General features: G+C 43.4%; 1 protein-coding gene across 1 annotated transcript in view; it reads right to left on the reverse strand.

The window, feature by feature from the left end:
- Positions 1-1,104: 1,104 nt before the first annotated feature.
- HTR7 (5-hydroxytryptamine receptor 7) overlaps positions 1,105-15,527 on the reverse strand; it is a 44,429-nt gene continuing 30,006 nt past the window's right edge. The window contains exon 2 of the mRNA XM_044420080.1: positions 1,105-1,858. Within this exon, the coding sequence (XP_044276015.1) occupies positions 1,105-1,858 (754 nt within the window). The remainder of the gene's footprint in view (positions 1,859-15,527) is intronic.

Here is a 15,527-nt window from a genome sequence, read left to right on the forward strand (position 1 = left end):
TTTCATCTCCCCTTCCCGTGCCATTTCAAAACCTTCACATCCTTTGTCTGAAATGACAAGCTATAACTAATATTCACTATACTTTGTTTAAACTAGGACCAGACAACCTGGTGCGTTCCAGGTGTTTTGGACTACAACTCCAATAATTCCTCACCATTAACCATTCTGCCTGAGGTTTATGGAAGTTGCAGTACAAAAACTTGATACCTACCCTTAGTTTAAACCATTGTTTCAAGTTATCTTATTTTAAACAAACCAAAGTTAAAGTAGTTAGTTGGTTCAGACAAAACTTCCAAAGCTGAAGGGGAAAAAACTGCTAACCCCCTCCTCCTGGCCATGTGGGAGTAGGAGATTGTGGATCTGAAGTTTACTCAGGTTCATCCATGTTGCACAACATGAGCTTTCTGCAGTTGTGGACTGCATTCCTGATCATTTGCCATGCTGGCTGGGGCAGATGGGAGCTGAAATCTCAAAGATCTGACAGACATTGGGTGAAGGAACATTGTCCTACATTGTTTAGTGCAGAGATGGGCAACTGTGTGAGGACTGGAGATCATTTGTGCACCAGAACATACTGCCACCCACTGCAGACACACCCACTCACTCATGGGAGTACATGTATGCACACACAGAGAGTCCATGATGGCTATGGATGCCATTAATTCTGGAAAAAAAACCCCTTGATGTTGTGGGTGGGGGCAGCAGGGACTGCATTGACTCATACAATGCCCACCCTGATTTATGATGATGTGTGACTATAGCCAGTGTAAGAGAAACCACTGATAGTCAGCAAAACAGACTTATACCACCCACCATCTGTTGACAGGAGACTCTAAGGGGTAATTCATTATATCACTACCCCAATCTAGTTTATCTTTCTCCCTATGATTATAGGGGACTATAGTTGGGACTGAATTAGAAATTTCTGGTGGAAAGCTATCAGCATCCACTACAAAATGCAATTCTCAGAATTTTTTGAGAGATGTCACAACAAACTGGTATAAAGCTGACAGAATTTTCTACCTACATATCTATTCTTAGATTCAGCTTCTTTTTCCATTTACACATGAACCAGCAAATAAGTGTGATAAATGGCAAATGACCTTACAGAACAAATTCTGGCTTTTCGGCAAGCTTCAGAGCCTCATGCATGCCTGCAGCAGATAGCTTACGGTTGATATTCCTATATCTGCACTGCAGTAGATTGCGGTAGGTTGTCCTCAGATCCCGGTTGAAGAAGGCATATATAAATGGGTTAATCAGAGAGTTTGCATAACCCAGCCACAGAAATGTCCTCTCAACCCACAATGGAATGCAACTGCAAGATGTTCCACAGATAAATGGTCTAGCAGTGGAAAGTATGAAAAAGGGCAGCCAGCACACAGTAAAGGCTCCAACAATAATCCCAAGCGTGGTGGCCGCTTTCTGCTCTCTTTTGAAGATGGAAATGTTCTTCCGTTCATGCTTCAGCAGCCGTGAAAAATTTGTGCACTCATCCGATTCCTTGTGCAGTTTCACAATGCCATTTGCAGAAACTATGCCTTCATTTTCTTCAGGCCGTGGAAAGCCAGCAAATTTGTGTTTGGCCGCACTCTTCTTGGCAGCCTTGTAGATTTGATAATACATAAAAAGCATCACTGACATAGGGATATAAAATGCAACTGCAGTAGAATAAATGGTGTAACCAAAGTCCTGGCTGATTAAGCAAACTTTGTCATCATTAATATTTTGAGCCCACCCAAAGAGAGGTGGCAAAGTAATTGATGCAGACAGTAGCCACACAGAAAGGATCATTTTAGCCATACACTTTCCATTTTGCCTTACAGGATAGGTGAGAGGCCTAGTTATTCCAAGATACCTAGAAAGAAAGAAAATAGAGTAAGTGTCTGTTCATTATTGTTGATAAAACTATTCTGTTCATACTAAGTCGCTATGGAGATCCTACAGACCAAATTACAACAAATAAACATTTGATCTGCTAACAAAATATGAAGATTGTGAGGTTCTTTAAACATACAATTTCTAGGCAAACAGGCTAGCAGTAAAACAGTAGAAGATAATGCATATGCTGGTTATGCATAATGGATCATTCAGGTGGCCTAAGTGATCAGAAAAGCCTTCATAAACCTCAGTTGATCTAGCAGCTGATACACTATATGGACAGGTGGTAACAGGAATGGAATCTTCTGAAGCCACCTAGTTGGATTCTTTACTGCAATATATTCTACAGGAAGCTACCTTTGAAGATGCTTAGAAACTTCAGTTAGCTTCAAACAGAGCTGCTAGGTTACTATGGCAGAGCTTACCTAGGTGGCACCCTCTAAAGTTTTATAGCAAATCCTCCTCTAAGAACAAATATGGAACAACACTTCTTACGGGGTCATTCCTACTACTCTCACCATCACTTATGAAGGATCACTCCTCACCACTGGACAATCTCTCTCTTCACTTCCCTCCACCTTTGAACTAAAAATGTATACAATTTTCCTAACATAACCGGTCACTAACAGATCAGAGATATCCCATTAAAAATAAATAAAACAGGAAAGTTCATTTAAGATTACTGTACTTTATGAACAACATGTCTATACAGTTACTTTAAAAACAGCACTTCTGTATTGTTACTATTATCATAGGTGTTAAAAATTCCAATTCCTAACCCTACACAAACATATGGCTCCTCTATCAAGCAGCACCCACAGTTAACTCATAGGCCTAGCAACTAGGGCTTAAAAGGCAGTCTCTTCTCTGGTGGGGTTTGATTTCTACCTGGAACCTTAAAGACTGTCTAAAGGCTTCCCTGAAGTCTTCAGTTTGGTCCAGCACCTGTTCAGTTTTTATTCCACCAGCACCATCTGGCATTCAGGTTTCAATTTTTTCTGCTGAAAGCTGCTCCTGGAGTCTTTTTGTCCTCACTTGTACTCACTCTTCTGCCTCACATACTCCTAGATGGGCTTCCCAGTCTTGCAGCTGCTCTTGTTACTAGCTGGTATATTCCTCAGGTTCCCCAGCCTCTCATTAAGGCAACCCCTACCAACTCTCCCTACAGGTCAATTCTCTCAGATGCCTCTGAGCAGCTCCTTATATTTGCTTCAATCAGGTCTGGTGTGGCCAACATTCAATCACACCAGCAATATTTAATCACCAGACTAATAAGCATCTTTAGACTGTTCAGTTATTCTCCAATCAGATGGTGCTAATTTTGATTCTGTCTTCCCATATATCGAGAATCTGGCCTCATTTCTGTTTGTAATCCACCAAGATAATAATGGTTATTGGATAGATTAAATTATAATAAATTTAATACATAAATAAGCTTCACTCAACTCATGGTCAGATATTAGGGCAGCCATAATGCATACCATGTGGAGAATGCAGGTAATGCAGTCCATTCTATGTGGCATCTCCTCCCAAGCATACAGTGAATGATTAATCCATCATCATCATCAAGAACAACTATTTCTGGAGCTGTTTTCAGTATGTGTTTTAGAGTGTACAAACCTGTGATGTACATAAGGCTGAGAAAGAAGGCAATTTAAGCTAGCAACCACATTTGTTTATCTGCCTTGTACCCACCTTTCTAGAAATGGAACTAAAAGTGGCTTGTTATCACTAATGAACTGTATACAAAATGAAACAAAAGATGAAACTAATACATGAAGGGAAGAATACGGTGGACCCTAGGCAGCAGTTGAGGAACCCTAAGATATTTTGGATTCCCACATCCAGGCCTGGAGACAGCACTCCAACTTCAGAACTGTGAGTCTGAGCTCCAGCCCCTGTCTCTGCCTTTTCGCAGAGCAGGAGTAAAATAACTCACTGGATGCTCCCTAAGCCTTCAAAAGTAACCTGAGAGGGTGATAAAAGGAAGTGAAAACCCAGGAAAGGCAAAGATATGAGGTATACTGGAGCCCATCCAGCTTCCTGACGTTACCCTCCAAGCCAGCCTAGCTGGACAGATGAAAAAATCTGCCCCACTGCTCCTCCTGTTCAGCAATGGATGCCTGTAAGCCTCTGAGTTTGGGGTTAGGTTTATCACAACAGTATTGCCCCAATCACTATCAAAAACAACAAGAACAATGTAAAAAGAATGTCCAATCAAACAGACCCACATATACACCAAAGTCATGCTTGAATATAGTTGTCTTTGCTTCCTAGTGAAGGGACAGGAGAGAAAGAACCCTCTTTCGGAAGGAATTTGAGAGCTGAAGTCCTTTCACTGAGAAGACCCCCTTTCATATTGTCATCAAATGTGTCATGAGGGTGGCAGTCTTGAAAGAAGGGTCTCTCTGTAAGATCTTAAGGACACAACAGGCTCAAGCGGAAGGAAGTGGTCTTTCACATAGCCTGGTCCCAAGTCATATAAGTCTTTATAAGTCATAGCCAGCAATTTGAATTCTGACCAGAAACAAACCAATAGCCAGTGAAGCTGTTGTAATAAGAAGGTCATGTGTTCCCTGAAACCAGCCCCAGGCACCAGTCTGGCCATAATCAAGCCTGGAACCCACAATGCTCTTGAACTAGCAATTTAAGGAATGTCAGGCAGGGATTCAGCCTGGGCATTATCACCCAGCTCTGGTGAAAGGACACCAGCGGGATACTTTTTTCCAGCAATAACTCAGTGCAACTTGGACAGTATGTAATACAGGAGTATAGATCTTGAGTGCATAATCATGTGCAGCTTAAGTCATTGACAGAGACGGTCTTAGATTATCTGACAAAGCAAATGCATCAAGGAAGGGATGATCCTTGGAATGAAAGCAAGGGAAGGAAAGGTATATCTGTTATGATTTCAGTAAAGATCAGGACCCTCACCCAGCTGATGGCATTTGCTTTATTTTATTTGTTAAAATGTGTGTTTTCAGAAGACACCTGTAACATCACATCTAGCTGGGGAACAGCTAAACTGGATGTCTTAAAATAGAAAGCCCAGAAGTGAGCACTTGAGAAAGGAAGAATACAAAGACTTGACAAAACTGCAAAATATACCATTCGTTCTAGTGCCCATTACTCATTACAGCTTGCAGCCAGTGGGAGTACCATGACACTCATTAAAAAAAGGAGCTTCTGTCTGAATTGTCATTATTATTTTAGCGTCTGTTTGGACTCAACAAAGACTGGTCCAGTCTGCTTCAGGAACAATATGGATTTGGTCTACTTTTCAGTTCAAGTTTAGTTTGGCTTCATTCTCCCAACAGTTCTACCCTTTAAAAAGACAGAACACCACAGTTTAAAATAGGGGTGAGGAATATGGAATCTTCCAGATGCTGGACTGTAACTTCCCTCTGCTGTAGCCAGTGTGGGCAATGATCAGATATAATAGATTTTGTAGTTCAACTGGTGGACGGTTATAGGTTCTCCCCTCTGCTTTAAAGTCTCAGGGAAGAAGGGGGGAAATCTTCACTTAGTAATACTTAGAAGCAAAGTATCTTAATGAAAATATTAATACTTGCTATTTATAAAAGTTTTAAATTCAGTAAAACCAGTTTCAGTGGCTCTTACATGTTTTCATTTTCCTTAAGTGGCTAAAGGTATCTTGTGACATTAAGCCATACTTCCCACAGGAGCTATTTAGAACATGCACTTTTCTCCATGGCTTGTTTAGTTCCGAATGACTTCAAAAAACTTGGTAGGAATATAAAAACAGCCTTGCTGGATCAGACCAAGGCATACCTACTCCAGCATTCTCCATCTTCCCAGTAATGTTCCCCAGCAATTGACATACAAAAATATTGCAACTCCCAGCATGGCTGGCAGAGGCAATCTTCCTTTTCCTATCTTTTTACTCTGGCCTTTTTGCTAGGCCACCATTTGTGACTATCTGGATCAGGGGGCCTCAAACTTTTCCACCAGGGGGCCAGCTGAAACCTGCTGGTGCTGGGCACGGGCCAGAAAGGTGGTGTTGGCCCCTGCGCAGGCCAGTGCAGGGGCGGGGGCAACGTGTGCAGTGAGGGGAGGGGAGGCTTGGCCGGGTGCACACACACTTCGAGATGAGGTGCAGGTGGGGGCGGGCTTGCACTGCGAGGCGGATGCACGATCGTTTTTTCTGAGTGAGCAAACCACTGCCTCCCTGTGCTTGGGATGAGGTGGGCAGCAGCGGGCACATGGGCACGGGGCATGGGTGCACACGTGGTGGGTCCAAATGGGCATGGCGGGCTGGATCCGGCCTCCAGGCCGTAGTTTGAGGACCCATGATCTGGATGGTGCTTGAAGAGGGAAGGCAATAGGTTGCAAAGGACACCACATATGTTCTGCACTTGCCTCTGCAGGCTGCTCCCCTCCCTGCCCACCATAATGTCTCTCTTCCCACTCTCTGAGGTTGGGTTCCTGACCATGGAGTGGCAGCAGTCTGGTTCTTTTCATGCTGGCTGCCAGCGCAGAGTGGGACCAGAACATGAAGGCTCTGAGGCTGCAGTGCCTAAGGCTGGCACTACAAAACTCTATGTATTTCATTTGTATTCATTGCTATCATAGAATTGTAGACGTGGAAGGGACCAAGAAGGCCAATGGGTCTAACCCCCTGCCAGTGCAGAACACCAGTTATACCATCCCACTCAGATGACTATCTATTTCCTTCTTGAATGCCTCTAGTGCGGAAGAGCACACAACCTTTCTGAGCTATGAATATATGCAAATCCATGTATGCATCTTTTCAAAAACAGGGAAAAATTAAAAAGGCATGTTGAGGAGGGCCATGGTAGCTAACTTAGGGTCGTCCAACAGAGAGTATCACGATGCCTACCCCAATTTAGTGCCATGGGTAGTTCTTCCCTAAGACTCACTATCCCAAACACCACCCCAACACACAATAAAAACATAAAAATTATGTAATTCTATAATAAATTGATGTTTAGCTACTTCCTAACACAGATTTTGTTTAATAAATAGTTTTATGTAAGCCCAGTTGTAGTGCTGGAGAGTTAAATATAAACCCAGTGAAGGTCAGTCCTCTATATTATATATTTCTTGAAGGTCTCCGCAGTACATATTAATGCATTCAAATACCATTTTTAAAAAATAAACCAAAACTCCAAGCAATATACTGACTGACACAATTAAAATCCAGTAGATTGAGAGAGTTACATCAGGAGGACAAAAGTATATCCATCACACAAAATACTGTGTTTGAAATTAAAATACATTAATCTCCATAAAATGCATTAACTTGTTCCTTGTAATATTTCTATTTCAGCTGCAGATGATCTTTTCTAAAAATTAAGCAGACATCAATCAAGTAACCTTCATATCATTCATCTCAATATATGCATTCTATTAACCTTGAAAATTAAGATTCTTCTTCAATATAATGTAAATCACCATGTTGTCTACTTTGCAGAAAATGTACAGAATAGCTAAGCAGAAATGCATACATTTATCAGCCACTTGTCCCACATATTGCAGGAAATGGGCTTTTTCAATCATTATCTTAAGAATGATCTTCTTCATAGGTTTTGGCAAAGCATGCTAAGAATTAATTTCACCTGAATGTAATGTCTACATCCAGACACTATCAAGGAAAAGAGGGAATTTGAGGGAGAGGAAAAAACAATCACTGAGAAGAACTGGAAGGTACCTAAGGGATGTTGTTTAAACTCTTCCCTGGGCTCCACCTTGCTAGGACTGGACTGTGCTCCATGTGCTCCAAAAACCTGGACAGAGCCGGTGGAAGAACTCCCCGCAGAAGAAGATACTAGTTTCAGGAAAAGAATTTTGCTCAGGAACACAGCATAGTAGGAAATGGTTACAATCCCCTACATGCTTGCTCTGATCCCATTAATTACAAGCCATTCCCCAGCTGAAGCAATTTGCATTAAAGACTCTGCATTTTAGATGTGAAGAGGCATGTGCCAGCAAGCACAGTTTGCCCCTAAGCACTCCTGGAAAGCTGGATCTTCCTTTGCACACTTTACTTGATGTCAGATGCTACAGAGTCTCTGCAATATTCTAGTCTGGGTGGATTCATTTATTTATATTTATAACATATTTATACTGCATCGTATCTAGGTGAGGGGTGGCACACACTATAAACACAGAAGACACAAAATTAGTCATTGATCTTTGAAAATACAGGGTTCCAATTGCTGAAATAGCAGGAAAGGGGTGCAGGGCAGGGAAACTACTTTTGGATGGGGAAAAGGGATGCTTCTCTTGCTGCAAATGCCTGAAGTGGGGAATGCATTACTTCTCTTCCAGGTTCCACTGGAAAGGAACTCACTGAGGTTTATTCAAAGCAAAATTACAGCTACTTCACACACAATGACTTTTGCTGCAGTACAGGCGGTCCCTGGGTAACAAAAAAGTTCCATTCCTGAGAAAACAGAAATTCACCTTCAAGTTGAATTTATATGCAAGTTGGATCATGTTTAGGGTTAGGGCCAAGAGCAAGTGGGGCAAAAGGGTGGGTTGTGTGAATGCACAGATGATCAATCAGAGAATGACAGTTACAGGTAAGCAACCTGCCTTTCTTATTCATGGTCTCTGTGTATCACACATATGGGTGACTAGCTAGCTTATCTTGTCAAGGACAGTGGGGGCTGTCATTATTGGAGGGCAGAAGAGAGGACTGTGCTGAAGGCGCAGTCTGTTCTCACTTGAATGTCCAGTCAGTAGTGCTTGATGAAGGTTGAGAGGGTTGACCACATGGCAGCTCTGCAGATATCCTGCGGTAGGACTCTGGCAAGGAGGGCTGTGGAAGTGGTCAAGGCTCATGAGGTGAGCTGAAGGCTGGAGATCTCATAAGCCTGGTTAATGGTGCTGGCGACCCATTTGGAAAGTTACTGAGAGGAGACAGGGTCCCCTTTCTTCTGTCCTTTGTAGCGTACAGAGAGTCTGGGCAAGTGGCAGAAGTGCTCTGTTCCGGATTTGTAGAAGGCCAGTTTCTGGCATCCAGTAGATGTGGGATTTCTGGCATCCAGTAGATGCGGGCTGGCCTCTATTGGCATGAATAGGTTTGCGAAGAAGGTGGGGAGCATGATGTTTTGGTCAAGATGGAATACAGAGGTGTCCATGGAGAACGGCCTTGTCGCAGTGGAAACTGAGGAACGGTGGGTCCACCCACAGGCCACAGAGCTCACTGGCATAGTGGGCCAATGTGATGGCTGCCAGGAAGTATGTCTTCTAGGAGAGGATGTGCAGATAGGTTGTTGTGAGAGGCTTGAAGGGCTTCCTGGTGTATTCCTGTAAAATGACCAAGAAGCTCCACACTGGGGTGGAGGGTCTGTTGGAGTGGGTGATGTTGTGAAAACTGCTTAGGAATTTGTGTGTTGCGGTTGTCTGAAGACGGAGATTCCTTAGATAGGCAGGTGAGAAGAGAAGACTGATGACTGGTAGACACATACTGAGGAAGTGCTGAGCCCATCCCTGGACCAGGTTTGCAGGAATAGGTGATTTGTTCTACAGAGGACCTGAGAGGGTTGAAACCTTCCTTGTGGGTGAATGTCGTAGTAAGGGCACTCCACTTAGCCACGTGAGATTTTCTTGTGGATGACTTAAGGGTCACCTCAGGTGGTAGGGCCACACTTGCATGGGAGGTGGAGTGATTCTCCAGGCTATGAGTTTCAGGGTTCATGATTTTTCTTTCATCATCATCATCATCATCGCCATCATTGTTACCATCATCATTGTGTGTGTGCCTTTTATCTATTTCCTTTAATAGTCTATATAGATATCTAATATTCTTTTTTATGTATCCACTATCTTGTAGATGGATTTTTAAAAGCCTTGCGTGTTCATATATTTACGCCATGAATGCATTTTTCATTCCTTTATCTCTCATTCACACTCTCCACATTCTCGTATTGCTCTAGGATTTCTATTTATCATGCTTATATCTTGCTATACTTTTTATTTATTTCTGTCTTCCAAATGAACATTTCTATCCCTTCATTGAGCCTTCTCCATTTCCATTCCATTTTCATTTCAAAACCATTCCTAATCACCATCAACCAATGGACATGTTGTCACACTAGGTCTTTCCTTTGCCCTTTATTTCCCCACACATAGGGTGCTGAAACCATGTTGAATTTTATCTCCCAAGACAGGTGTACTGTACTCAAACATCTTCCTTTCTGCCTACAAAGTTCTCATTCTCTGGTCTGCTTGTTTCTCTGTTGCTCCTGACAGTATAAACAATTACACCTTCATACATCTTCCTCTCACCTTCCACTACAGTTTATACATGATAGTCACCCCCAGGGAACAATAGAGATGATATAAAACCGCTGGTTTTGCCCTGTGGCATTCAGCAGGAGAAATGGATGGATTGTGGCCCAAGTCAGATAAAATGCTGTTGCCAAGAGAAACATCCCACATTACAAAATACATGCTTCTAGAGTACTGGGCTGTTTGAACAGCTGCCTTTACTTAGTAGATTGTTTCAATGCAGTAAGATTTATTGTGAAATATATGCACATTTTCCCCCCACCCCCAATGGATTGTGGCTGTCCTGGTAACAGAACAGACAGGTGTTTTGCCAGAAAAATAATGAAGAGGATGCTAGCCAGATTGGACCATGTTCCACTGCAGCTACTAAACCTCATCTTCAATAAGCCTTCTTGGTCTTAACAAGAAATAAGCATATATGGACATCCGCCAACATGACATCTATGGGAAATACAACCATTTGGGTTTCTCAACCTCCTATTTTTCCATGCCATCTGGTACAGTAGCTGGTAGGGCCAGCTGGCCAGGACCAAGGTGTAATCTAGCAGGTACAACAGATGAGGACTAGATGGGACTTCTGAGAACTTACAGCAGTGGGAGTCACCCTGGCTCTTTCTTTGGAATCTCCTCTACCTACAACAATGTACACAAGCGTCTAATGTGGCAAAATGGCAGCAGCAGCACTTGCTTGCTACTGAGCTGATGCATCTTAGAGAGTGCCACTGGAAAGGGTTCATGACTGAGAGTAAGCAGAGAGGCAGCTATTCCAGCCCACACACACCAAGAAGGACCACAAGCACGCATACACATTTCTTTGTTCATGTGACTTGGGCTTATGACTCTGCTGCATGGCAGCATTTGCTTGTGTGGTCAGTGAACTGACACCAGGTAGCTGGTGAGCAAGCAGTAGCGAGTCAGAGCTGTATGCCATGTGGACCTGTCCTGTGCCCCTTAAGCTAGCCTGCTGCCCTCAGGTGCAGCTGAACATGCTGTTGTGGCCATCACCAAGGCTGAGGTAAGAAAAGTCAGACTGCTTACCTCTAACTGTCGTTCCCTGAGTGGTCCTCTGTGTGTTCATACATATGGGCTCCGTGTCCTGCATGGAGTCTGCTGTCAGGGAGCTTCTACTGCTAAGTGTTAGTTTAGGCAGGAGCCCTCCCTTCCTGTTCTCTGCATTGATGGGAGAGGCTCCCATCCATTCCCTCAGTTCCACTGAGATCACCTATTGGTTCCAGGACCAAGTGGTGTACTGACCCAGTCCAGCTCCTGTGCTCCCTGCTGATAAGGGCTAGCTGCCTTCAATTCAACACCAAGTGGGCTTGGTGAAAGGATATGTGAATGCACAGATGACTACTTGAAGAATGATAGTTACAGGCGAGAAACCTGACTTTCTTCTTCGTGGCTTCTGTGCATCACACAGGCAACTAGCAAGGTCACTCCAGAGAGGACAGTAGGATAGTGTCAGATGTTTAGCCTGTAGGGCTTGATAAATGTTTAAGGTGTGGACCATGATCTGCAAACGTCCTGCAAAGGAATTCCCATGAGGAGGGCTGTGGACATCACCACTGTTCATATGGAGTAGGCTTTTGGATGGGCCAAGAGTTGTAGACCAGCCAGCTTGTAAGCTTAGGGAGATGGTGCTCATGACCCAGGCTGCTTGTCTCTGAGCAGATACGGCAGAGTTTTAGTCTTGTGTCTTGTGCAGGTTGTCCAGCACAAAGAACACATTGACAAACCACTTTTTAAAGGGTTACATTCAGGGTTTTGTGAAGGGGAGTGTTGCTACTTCACCGCTGTAAGTCCAGGCAGCTTTTGTATTCTGTGGGCCATAACAGTCGCTCTATGCTGAGTTTGGTGGCCATCTTGATCAGTGCAGATGCTCTGGATGCTGGGGTGAGAGCTTTCTCTGAGGATGCATTGCAGCAGGCCCCCATGAAGATGGGCTGAGAGGAGAGAATGGATTAATCATAGTTAATAGAGTCCCAGTCTGTAGGAGAGAGCAGGTGGTGTGGATGAAGTGTGGTAGTTCTGGCTTAGAGGGCACAACTAGGAGCTAGTCATTAAGGTATAGAGAGACTTGTACTCCTTGGAGGCACAGGTGTAAGCAGACTACTGCCATGAATTTAGTGAAGAACCTGGGGGCAGTTGAATGCCCAAAGGGAAGCACAGAGAGCTGGAACATCTCATCCCTAATCTGGAAGCACAGAAAGTGTCAACAGTGGTGGTCTATGGTAATGTGGATAGGCACCTTTCAAGTTGATTGAGGTGAACTAGTCTCCTCCTTGCAGGAGAGGTGTGATAGGCAATTGATGCTTCTGAGGTCTAGGATTGCTCTGAGTCCCCCATCTCATTCTGGTACCATGATACACTGAGAGCTGAAGCCTTGGGAAAGGTCAGAATGGGGGACTCTTTCAATTGACCCCTTCGAAAGCAGTGAATCAACTTCAGACATTAACACTGGGGAGAGAGCCATGTTCCTTATGGTATCAAGAAGTGGGATGGCATCAAACTTGAACTGGTAGCCTCTCTCCATGATGAGACCCAGGAGTTGGATGTTATTACTTCCATGCAGGAAGGAACAGAAGGAGATGTCCATCAAGATTGCTGTGCAGGATGGAGGGGCTAGCTGGTGAGGACAGTCAGCAATGACACTTGTCCTCTACTGGGTACTTTTGTGCTTGCTTGAAGCAAACTGTGGTGTCATGCCGCCTGACCTGGGGGGGGGCGGGGCGGCTTCCTGGGACCTGGACACATGGTCGACAAAGGCCATGCACTAGTATGGAGGGGAGGGGAGGGCTGAGCCACTTATGAGACTTGGTGGATGATTGTTGGAAATTCATCCTCCTCACCACTGTCCTGGTCTTCTACAGGTGGTCCATGAGCTAATCCATATGCACTTTGAAGAGGCCCTCCCCCCTCAAAAGGGAGGTCCTCAATGAAGGAAAAGCTCTCCTTCGGCAGAATCACAGAGCATAGCCATGCATGCCTCCTGTTGGCTGCTACACCTATCATTGCCTTAGGATCCCAGTCAACATGTACAGGGCTCAGTTCTTGGTGAGCACCCCACACACACTGAATGCGCTCACCAGAAACTTGGACCCAGGGCTGCTGCAATGTGGACCAGAGTCCATGAAGCCAAATCCAGGTATTCTGATGGATTTCCATTCCCAAATAGGTTCCTTATGTATGGCTAATTTAAGTTATAGTAATTGTTTCTAAATCTGCATCTGCATGTATAAATTGACATATGTGAATATGTATTATCTTTCATTCTTGCTTGCAATGTGTAAGTGCCCATCCTAGGAATGTGGAATGTTGGGCAGTGGTACCATCATGTCCTTTATTTTGGGCAGCAAAAGGTCCCAGCTTGGCAGGGTGAAGCAACCTCAGTTCTCTCTGACTTTTCTTCTTCCTTTCCTCCCACTTTGTAGTTGTGGGACAGGTCACAAAGGAAGAAGAAACCCACAGAGAACTGTGTGAGAGTTTCTATGCCAAGGAGCACCAACTTCTTTCAGCTTTCTCTTTCTAACCAATCAGAAAACGATTGTGTTTACTCATTAATAAATCTGCTTTTGGGAGGCCTTGGAATTAAAATAGTCACAAAAAGGGATATCTTACACTGATTGGAGAAGCTGAATTTCAAAATGACTCTCCCCATCCCCAGTACGTCTCCATTTAGTCAATGAGCTAATGTCGTATCTAATCATGTTTTCCTTCTTTCTTCAATATATTTGAAGAAGCAGATATATGATGGGGGAAACACATGTGTGAAATGCTAAGAAGCTTTTTAAAAGAACATTCCTTAAACTATGAATGATGAATGAAGCTTTTCAGTCCACCTCACTGTTTGGATGATAAAGCTATAAAAATATTTATCTTTGGGAAGTGGAGTCATTTTAAATGTGCTGTTTTATTCATTGTCTTTGTTCTTCCATGAATATAAGCAAACCCATTAAATATAAAGTCTTGAACTGTGGCACCAATTTTGAGAGTCATCCATAGAAAAATGGCTTCATAAAAAGACCACATTAACACATGGTTGTATGAAACAACTGTGTAACACAGCTTTCCCCGACCTGCTGCTCTCTGGATGTGTTAGACCCCCACCATCTCTAGCCAGCATGAGTCAAGAATGATGGTCACTGTAGGCAAACACATCTAAAGGATGTCAAGTTGGAGAAAGCTGCCATAAAGGTCATTCAGGTTACCATGCCTGCAATCTTCACAATAGCAGTATACCTCTTTTCTAGAATGTTAAGTACTAGAAGCCCTAAGCATGTGTTATTCAGTAAAGCTGGCACTTGAAGTAGCCATATCAGTCAGCCCACCCACACAATCACTTCCCTTTAAACACTACCAAAACAGCATGAGGAGCAGCCATGTTGTAGCAGCCTTCATGTTGTTTAGAGAAAACAGTGATGAGGCCTTAGTGAACATTTGCACCTGCTTATGATCTGCCAAAATGAATGATGCTGAAATGCCCATAACTTAGCTATATGTGTGCTGTCACTGAGTGTTGGTTTCATATATGGAAAACCCACACTCAAATCCACTTTCATTCGTGTAACTCAAAATGAAAGCCAAGTCTCATAATGGCAACCTTTGTATAGTCAGCATAATATACATACTGCATAATATGCATACTGAAATCCATTGCCTTTCAAGCATAAGGTCCAGTGGCTGAAAATGAGCAGAAGAAATATGTCTATTCTGTTCTCACTCACTGACATCCTGAACAAGAGATGGTCTTGAAGTAAAGATTCACTCATAATCAGAAAGTACATATATACGCTACAGTATTTGTATAGATCAGGTTCGATGGGTGGGTGAATTTGGTCCAAGGGTTGTAGTCTGCTTTGGGGATCTGGGTCCCCCAATATGTGAGGAGAGGCTGAAGTGGGTGGGGCCATCTTATGTGCTCTCCTTCAGAAACACACCCATGGACATAGACAGAAATGGATACGCACATACACCCTATGCCCCATCAGGTTGTATGGAAACTTTTTTTAAACCTAGTTGCTACAAAGAGGGTGTGGCTTCTAAGAAGTGAAGAACTAACCCCACTGTACTCAAATGTTGTGTCCTATGGACCAAAAAAAAAAAAAAATCAATCACATCTTAAAGAAGCCTCTCTTGATGTCTACAGAGGCTTTAAAATAGCCTAACTACTGAGAAGAGTTACTGTTGTAAAGGAAACCCACACTTATTTCTTCAGCAGCAATCTCTCCAGAAATGCCTCCCCCAGTGGTAATTTCTCTAGTAGACCGTCAATCACATCTATGAAGTTTCCTAGATTGGTGAATGTAAAAATAATTGTGTACGCAATAAATATATGTTCAGACTGTCATGAAATACCCAAAGCCTCC

Source organism: Varanus komodoensis, unplaced genomic scaffold (assembly GCF_004798865.1).
Source record: "Varanus komodoensis strain SLA01 unplaced genomic scaffold, ASM479886v1 scaffold11, whole genome shotgun sequence".
Lineage (NCBI taxonomy): Eukaryota > Metazoa > Chordata > Lepidosauria > Squamata > Varanidae > Varanus > Varanus komodoensis.